This window comes from Brachycentrus maculatus, unplaced genomic scaffold (assembly GCF_059751285.1).
Source record: "Brachycentrus maculatus isolate JH-2025_06_01 unplaced genomic scaffold, ASM5975128v1 h1tg002307l, whole genome shotgun sequence".
NCBI lineage: Eukaryota > Metazoa > Arthropoda > Insecta > Trichoptera > Brachycentridae > Brachycentrus > Brachycentrus maculatus.
In genome coordinates, this window is record NW_028282796.1 from 4,238 (window position 1) to 13,861 (window position 9,624).

Genomic DNA, 9,624 nt, shown 5'->3' on the forward strand with positions numbered 1-9,624 from the left:
TCGAGAATCAGCTCATCAAAATGGAGAGACTCAAAAGACACACACTGTAAGATCCCAACCCCAACCCCAACCCCAACCCCAACCCCAACCCCAACCCCAACCCCAACCCCAACCCCAGGAGAAAGATCAAACAAAAGTATTGATCACACATAACTCATTTATTCTATTGTATTCCATTATGAAATAGTTATACAATTCGAACTGAAGTTGGTTACTTCAAATTGCGGATGTTGAATGTAGCCTCACGAATTCTTACAACAATATCCCAAGAAGATCGCGCACATAAAATAAATAAATGGAGTCCTTACAATGTAATATCGAGCTAATTGCGAAAAAACTACTATTATCGAGTGTAAACGACATTGAAAGTAACACCAAAGTAATTGATTAAATCGCGAAGAATGCTTTAAGGATTGATATTTACGAAAATAAATTTATTATGACTCACCAGCAGCACTATGGCTTATATTAGATATGACCAATGAGAACTACTTAATATAGATGCCATAAATTCTGTAGGAGATTATAAAATATAAATGAACTAAAAGTACGACGTGGTTGTCTGTGGTACAGGGCTCGCTTAATGCATACTCTCAGGCCTGTTTTCTCAGGAGCGTAAGTAGTTCATTATTCAGAGAAAAAAGTGCTTCATATTGACCGGAATGCTTTTTACGGAGGGGAGGGTGCTTCTGTGAATCTTACCAACTTGTGGACTATTTTCAAAAATGGGGAAACTCCACCCAAGTAACTAGGCCACAACAGGGATTGGAATATCGATTTAATCCCGAAGTACATCATGAGTGGCGGAAAATTGGTCAAGATCCTCCTCAAAACTAGGGTATCGAGGTACCTCGAGTGGAAACGTATGCTTCATTTTACTCAGCAATCGACGGCACTTATGTCATCCAAAACAAGGAAGGCGGCTTCTTCTCGAAGGGAGGTCTCAAAATGGCGAAAGTCCCTGTTACAGCCAAAGAAGCCCTATCTTCGGAGCTTATGGGCCTGCTTGAAAAGAACAGGTTTAGGAAATTCTTGGAAGCTGTGCAAGGCGTTGAAGAAGGAAACCCAAAGACTTATCAGGGTATAGCTCTTGACAAGCCAGCCAAGGTAATGTTCGATAAATTTGGACTTGAACCGAACACTATTGACTTCATTGGGCATGCAGTGGCTCTTTATACGGAGGAGAGTTTCATGGAGAGGCCAGCACTCGAAACCATCAAAAAGATGCAGCTATACGCGGAATCGATGGGAAGATACGGAAATTCTCCCTTCATCTATCCAATCTACGGGCTTGGAGGAATTCCCGAAGGCTTTTCACGAGTGAGTGCTGTCAATGGCGGCACTTTCATGTTGAACACCGACATCGATGAAGTGCTCTTTGAAGGAGGAAAAGTAATCGGAGTGAAGAACAGTGAAGGAATTGCCCATTGCTCGATGCTTCTTTGCGATCCAACTTACGCCCTGAGAAGTGGCATGAGTGACCGAGTCAAATTGGTTGGCAAAGTCATCCGATGCATTTGCATTCTCGATCATCCGATTCCTAACACATAAAATGTGCCATCTGTCCAAATTATAATTCCTCAGAAGCAGCTGAAGAGACAAAACGGTACGGATTGAATATAGCATAGACATTTACATTATGATGGTTTCTTCAGTGCACTGCGTAAGCAAAGCTGGGACTTACATAGCTATCGTCAGTACAACAGTGGAAACTGACCAGCCTGAAAAATAAATCGAAGTGGCCTTCCCAATTATTGGTGAGATCCGCTAAAAGTTCGTGAGGATATCTGAAAGATATGAGCCGGTGAAGAGCAACTTTGGAGACGGAGTTTTCATTTCGAATAGCTTCGATGCGACCTCGCATTTCGAGAATGAAACCGAAAACGTATTAAGCATCTACAAAGAGATTACCGGGAAAGATCTAGACCTCACAAACCTGCCGGAAGATGCTGAAGAATGATCAATATGCCCCGATCCCTATAAATATATCCTATCAAACGTGCCATTGCGTATTAAATAAAGTTTATGAAAAGTGTCTCATCCCAAAGTTCGTCACGCTCGAAGTCAATTGCGCATAACCCTTCGCTGGCGACCCTCGAGTTGAACAACTTAGACACAATATAGAATGAGATCTTCCAGAGGATCACCCAGCTTCGTGACCATAAGCTGCAATTGATGTAAATATTGAGCAGATCAATCGAGTAGAAAAATGAAGCCTCAATCGCACTCATTCGCAAAATATAAACCATCAAGCATAGGCCCACTGAATACATCAGCGCATAATAATCAAAGCCAATTCTGCATCAGTTCTATGCTCTTAAATAACTCGAAGCAAGCCTCACTACGAAGGTCAGCAGAAGCCGAGAGATCTCTGAATTCGATAGTGCATACGAAGAGTAACTGATCAACATGATCCTCTAATTGCGAAACTAAAATATAATTCTCGAAGCCGAAGCCGAAAGCAGCCCTGATTCCATGCCGATCCCCACGCTCAACCAATGCACCAAACAATTAGATGAGCTCTCACGCTAAATCATAGCCCACTAAATAAGTATAAGCCAATAAACTCAAACTGCTAACTAAAGGACCAAGCAGTAAGTAGATGAGTTGCTGGCCTACATTACAGAGGAGCAGTAGAATAAGCAGTTACTGTATCAGGAGCTGCTGGAGTTTCGGGAGGAGATGGACGCCATGAGAAAGTAAAACATTGAACTAAATGCTAAGTGCAATTTATGAGTGTATTGATATTTATGTTGTTCTTCTTTGATTGAAATTCGATTTTATGTGTGTATCGATTTTAGGATTTTAGATGGCATGGTCGCGTCGCGTCGCGTTGAAGGGTTTAGAATGTCATTGCTTGCTAAAAAATCAGGATGGGGATAAGGATAAAGATTATGATGGAAGAAGGATGGGAATATCTCAACTGAACAGTAATTATGCTCATGTCGATTTCATATATAGCATTAAGTAGTTGTGAAGTGTTGGTGACTATTACTAATGTAGTAGAGTTTTGATGGCTTAATGCGATAGATATAAATAAGATAATGGAGCAGGACATAATTATCAAATTTTGCATTGTGGGCGAGCCTGCCGTGGGGAAGACTTCGATGCTCTGCCAGTACATCCATAAAAAGTTTGATGAAAAGGTGCGACCCACTATTGGCTGCGACTTTTCCACCAAGCTCAAGTCCTCAGTCGATGGCAAGCCAGTCAGGCTGCAGTTGTGGGACATTGCTGGCCAATAAAGGTTTAACGCAGTTTCGAAGATGTACTTGCGAGGAGCCCTTGGTAGAATTATGATAATTAAGGGTGTGTGATCGTATGTTCTGCGGCGGACCAAAACACTCTGTAGGAGTCCAAGAAGTGGAAAAAGATAATCGAAGAGAACTCGGATTTCGGCAACGAAACAAATATCCCGTGCCTGCTAGTCCAAAATAAATCTGACCTCATCGACCCCGAAAATCCTGAGAAGTTTCAGGAAAAACTCTATCTAGAAGATTTCATCAAGACCAATGGGTTCTGTGGGTATGCGCAGACATCCGCTAAATAGAATCACAACATCGAATAGGTCTTTCAAATGCTCCTGGGTAGCTTTACGATAATGCAGATTAAACCTTCAAGAGAAACCTAGTTAAGGGAAAGCCGACACAGCCCCCAGCAGGTGGAACCGGCAGCCAGCAGAAAGTGTAAAAAGAGCCCATAAAGCTCACAGCCAGCAAAGTGGAGCCCAAGAGCGAAAAATAAAAGAAGAAATGCTGCTGATCTCAATATTATTCGATTTGGTGATGAAAACTTATCGATCATTCATGTCTCGACGTTGAACTTCTCTTTGGCACTATTTCGTCGTACTGTCCGAACTCCGATGGTACTCGATACGTTCCGGGGCCAGGTGCTGAATATTATCAAAGTTACTGTTAATTCTCTTCGGCATTTCTTCGACGAAGCTGTCTCTGCTGCCCAGCAGAAAGGCTCGCTTTCGGATCGACCTGTTCTTAGATTCAATATAAGTTCCATTTTCAGGCATATCGTTCTTTGGATTGTACTTTCCTGCGCCTGGGAGGTCGGAAGTGGATCTAGAAAATCTTTATGAGCTTCTGGGATTGAACACTTTCGATTTCGAACAAGAGTTCTTGCTCAAGTAATATTTACCAATGGGATGCAGCACTTCTTTATTTTCGTGCGCCCCAGGCCCTGGAACAATTAATCGGGAATCTTTATCGTACACTAACTAAGATAAGCTATACATTCTGAAGTCACTCTTGGCCTGAGCGACCAACGGGGGCTTTCATTAATTCGAAACTCATCATAGGTGCCAGGACCTGGCACTTTCCTGGCCTGTACGTCAATATAGCTGACGGGCTCGATTTCCTGAATAATTTCAAAAGTTACACTTCTGGAGTATCTTGGCGTGAACCCTTTCTTTTCATGCTTGTTAATATCGACGAAGGATTTTAAGTCGTATGCATTGGAGGGGGGGACGATATTGTGACGATCCGTGCCTATTTCTAGGTCAGTTTTTTTTCCGATTCCGAAGCCTGTATAAATATATTTCTACTCGTTTTTCTTCTGCTGGTAGTGTTTGGGATATTGTAAAACGAATCACAGTAGAACTTTGGGTCTTTGAACCTGGAGTCCTTGCTGAAAGACCAATGGCTTTTGGCGGTGGAGTTATTAATTGGGGATTTCAAAATTGCAGCTGCCTCTACGCATGAAAATAACTTGGATGGACTACTCATCAATAATTTTAGTTTATAGCTAAACTTAATAATCTCAGGTGAGTCAGTATTAACTATCACATTCTAAAAATGCATGCATTTATATATATTAATTTGGTCTTAGGATTTAGAGATGTCAGCAATAAAACTATTATTATTCACATTATTCTCCATTAAATAATTCAGATAGTGAGAGTTATTCGATATGATATGTTATCGAGCTGACACAGCTAGAGCTAGATCATTCCTTATTTGCTTTTAACTTAGGCATAAATACAAATAAGCAATAGTAGCAGAGTTAAACAATAATTTCCCTTTAAGAATGGAAACAGGTTCTTAACTATGAAGAAGCTCTATCATTGCATGATTAAATTCGTTTCGGTTTTATTCAAAGAGTTCAGATTTTTTTGTTTCTTGTCATCTCACCAAAAGAATAAGATTAAATTATTAGGAATATGGGCAATAGGCAGCAATAAACATAAACAAAGTGATCAAATATACAGCTTCTCTTCATTTTGCAGGTTTATCCGATCGATACACTCTTTATAAAGAGTCTCCTTGTAGTCCTTCTCACTGATAACAGTTCGTAGTTGCTCTATTTCGTGTTGGAGTTCCCTGACTTAAATTTAACTTTTATCGAGCAGCTCGCTCAACTCGATGATTTTATGTTTAGCTGCCTACAAATAAGCTTCGTTCCTTTCAGCAGCCTCGTCAAGTTCCTTATTGGTGGCTTCCAAGTCCTCCAACTGTATCCGTAAATTTTCACAATTATCCTACACCTGTGCCAACTGGTCAGCTTTTTCTTTGAGTAACTCCTCCATCGTGGCTTACAACTCTTCCAAAGTGGGGTCAGCCGTGGGTTAAGTCTGCTCGCACTTGTCGCTCTGACTTGGATGCAGCCTCTGCTCATGCATTAGTAGCTACTAATTGAGGCTAACTATGCAGGAGTGCTTCTCATTGATTTCATGATTGATCTATAACAACTACCGTTCTAATATGGCCGTGTGTTCCTGTTTACTCTTGAGCTACTGAATCAGTTCATGGTTGACGCTCATCAGTTTCGATTAGCTTTACGTCATGGCTTCTTTTAAAGACAACAATGTGCTTTGATAGTCGGACTTACTCTTGTTCGATTATTACTCCTGCTTATGGAGTGCATCTTTGATGATCTCTAACTCTGACTTATGTTGGATTTATCGTGTTTCCAATTCCCTTGCATTTTACTATGCTAGTTCCGATATTTTGAAAGCTAGCCTTGCATTACTTTATTGTTATTGAGTTTATAGTGCCGCTGATAGTGTTTATATTTATTTTTTGAGTTATTTTACGCATTGAGATAAGGTGACATTCTATTATTGCAGTTCCTTAGTTAATTGTTAATACTGGCCTTACTTTTAAATGCCACTTTGCTACAACTGCATCGATTGAATTAATTTTAGCTATTGCAATTAGTGCTCACATTTTTACCTTCTTTTTACTTATCTTTATAGCTACTCCTTTTGCATATCGGTTTGATGAATATTCTGTAGAAGCTTATCGGACTGCTCAGTGATAATTGCCTACAAACTTTATTTAATGCTGCTTGCCATGATATTTGCAGTCTCTATTTCCTTGGCGTACTTTATTTATATTTGGTACGACTACTCTTGCTGCTTGGTAGTCGCTTCCTCGAGTCTCGTAATAACCTACTGAAGTCTTCTGTTTTCACGTGAGAAGTTATGAATGATTTATTATTTCTAAGCGAGCAGTTGTGTGTTTTGCTTCAGGGTGCTGTTCTTGTTGTTGAGGTAATATATGGCTGATTACAGTTTGGTTATTGTGCCTGTTTTATGTGTTGCTATTGTTTACAGTTCTTCTACTCTCTTTTATAGCGTTGTTTGCAGGGCTTGTTGCTGCTGCTTGTAAAGTAAAAGCTGTTCATATTACTGTTTGTAATAGAGTGTTTGCTATTGCTGCTCATGTTACTTGTGATTGCCAGCAAACATCAAATTGACGCATTGCACTAACTTAAGTTCTCTCTTGCTTGGCCTCTACTTGGCTTTATGGCCATTTTTATAATTCCCTTTGTTTTATCGGCTTCGACTGGTGCCCAAACTCGAAATGGAAACACCAAGCTTTTGCCCTTTGCGGTTGATCAAATTGCAATTAAAGCCAGCACTTTGATCAAATTTCCTCTCCTGCTCCTCCTTCAGCTGGCTCTCTAGCACGTTAATGTTGCCCCTCAGTCGCTCCAGCTTCACATTGTCCTCCATGAGACTAATCTGATCCTGCACATCACACATCTTTTTGAGAAAGGCCTCCTGTTCTTTGCTGGCATTGCGGATCTGCTCCTTCAATTTAGCATTTTATTGGGAAATTGCATGCATCTCATCTTATAGATTTGTGAAACTATCTGTTTGGGAGAATAGCTTTTTCTATAAAAATTAGATATGCTGTAGGTATCTGTTCTTAGGGTCCTGCTGGATGAAGGTTGAGTTTTTGGATTTATTGGTTTCCGATGATTATGGGTTTTCGTGGAAGGATGTATGAAAGCGGGTGAGTAGTTTGTTAAGGGGACGCTGCGAATTGCGAGACTGCATATTATATTTATTAGCTATTTAAACATATTGCAATCCATCTAAACTTAACACATATCACCTCTTTGATTAAATATAGTAAGCATTGATGTTTGCAGTTCAATTGCTTTCGAGTGTTCATTCGTCTATGTTGAACTCGGGCATTTGATTAATCATAAAACCAATGATCGAGAGGGGAAGACAATTTCTACAAATATAGTGATGATTATTAGGATCATTCTTATGAATCAGATGAATATTCCATATTATAATTACATATAATGTTTCAAAACTCATATCAAAACGGAACATACTTCGATCTATTCGACCCCAAGGGTACATAGCCACTAACTCAGCCCCGCAGGATAAAGTCAAAAACCTGTATAAGTTTAGTGCAGTCAGCGGCAACAATAAAGTATTCGACAAAGAACTCAAAAGTAACAAATAGACCATATTCAGCCTATGTGTTCGAGTTCACCAATCCACAATCCAAAATCATATTCCCCAAGGAAGACCGCAAGGATTTATATCTCATCCAACCCTACATCACATTTCAGCTCTTCTTGTGCTCAGGCACTCCATGGAATATCTAACTTACCGTTAGCGATCTCCAAAAAGTATATACCCTCTCACGCAGACCAAAAGAAGGATAGTACTGTCTACTGCGGCCCATAAAATCGAGAAGAAGCCATTCTTTGTTAAGTACCCATGCCTCCTCAAGGAAGACCACTGGATCAATTTTACAGTCGATCTCTACAGCTTCATTAACGCATTCAAAGGCCAGACTTACCGATCATTGGACTCTATTCAGGTCAGTGGTCAATTCAAGCTGAGAAGAATCTTTACATCTCAAGCCCCTCCAAATCTCAGTGCTTAGGAAGAGAACCAGCTCCAGCCACTCACATTGTAATGAACTGCTTATTTAGTTTACCAAAAAACTTCTACTTCCCAGCCGGCTACGATATTTCCAATCACCTGGTTGGTTTCGAAGATGAAGCTTTTATGGAAGAGGCCTATGAGCCAACTGAAGCCTCCACAAAGAACGGGTCTCAAATCCACAAACTGAAGTAGACTCGTTAAAAATAAGTTGAGAGAGAAACCCTTAAATCCGGAAAGACGATAGGGTATAAATATGAGAAAAAATTCTTAGCGAGTACAAATGGCCCTGCAACAAGAAAAGCCAAGAGATAAACGGATGCCGATTCATCAGAGCTCAGCCTCAGTAAGCCGATTTCTAAAACACCTGCTGCAACCTAAAAGAACATTTCCAAAAGGAAGGTTTTGGGGAAGACTCATATCACAAAAGAAGGGTCTATCGAGAAGAAAAAAGAATAACTAGAAATGGGCAAAAAGAAACTCCACAACAAACTGAACCCTTGGCGATCGAACGTCAGCAAGAGAGATATCCAGACTGACGCAGAAGAAGGCAGCCAGGCCAAGCTAGACAATGAGAGGAAAATAGAAAGTGCTGAAACTACGCTATTCAAGACCAAAAACAATCTCGCTTCCAATTTTAAGTTCAATTAGTCGAAGAACAATGGATTCGACCGAAAGAGTGACCAATGCAGTGATTCGTAATATTTTGAACTCAGCCAGAAATTCTCAACCCTGACAGAGAACAAATTCTTCAAGAATGAGCTAGGATCGCAATGCATCAAAGATACGAACAACCAAGAACCCGAGTAACATGACTAAATTGAATAGAATATTGAAATGGAGACAAACTCAATGGAGTCTTCAACAAGAAAGGAAGATCCCACTCATTTGGTGGAAAACAAAAAATCTCATTTTTGCCTGTTAAATGAAAGGAACATCGATGAATCCATTTGTGATTCATTGGATGACCTCAGACAGCAAAATACTGACGACACGCAGAAGAAGTCAGATATGCAGAAGGGAATGATGAGTTCTCATTATGGCTTTGGTGAGAAAGTAATGAAGAAGTTTATGCATGAAGTTTAAAGGCCATACTCTCCTCCCTTGGGGGAAAGGGAACAGAGCGAAGAGTGCTCGTACAAAAACGAAAATGAAGATGAAGACAACAAACAAATCGATAAGGAAGTAGAGCTGATTTATGACCCAGTGCTCAATTGCTACTACGATCACAAAACACACTCTTACTATGAGCTGAAGTGAATACTTTTAATAATCTGATTCTCTAATCATGCTTTAATTCTATTGCTATTATGAGTATATATTGAAGTAATGGAAAATAAATCAGAAGAGAACTGGGGTTGGGGTTGGGGTTGGGGTTGGGGTTGGGGTTGGGGTTGGGGTTGGGGTTGGGGTTGGGGTTGGGGTTGGGGTTGGGGTTGGGGTTGGGGTTGGGGTTGGGGTTGGGGTTGGGGTTGGGA

The 9,624-nt window shown here is 40.4% G+C and overlaps 1 protein-coding gene and 1 pseudogene across 1 annotated transcript; both read left to right on the plus strand.

Moving 5' to 3' along the window:
- Positions 1-865: 865 nt before the first annotated feature.
- On the plus strand, positions 866-1,600 carry LOC148298251 (rab GDP dissociation inhibitor beta pseudogene; annotated as a pseudogene).
- Positions 1,601-3,044: 1,444 nt separating this feature from the next.
- On the plus strand, positions 3,045-3,550 carry LOC148298252 (ras-related protein Rab-32-like). The gene is made up of 2 exons (XM_088277011.1): positions 3,045-3,209; positions 3,353-3,550. Exons 1-2 carry the CDS (start codon positions 3,045-3,047, stop codon positions 3,548-3,550), a joined length of 363 nt encoding a protein of 120 aa, XP_088133137.1.
- The last annotated feature ends 6,074 nt before the right edge of the window (positions 3,551-9,624 follow it).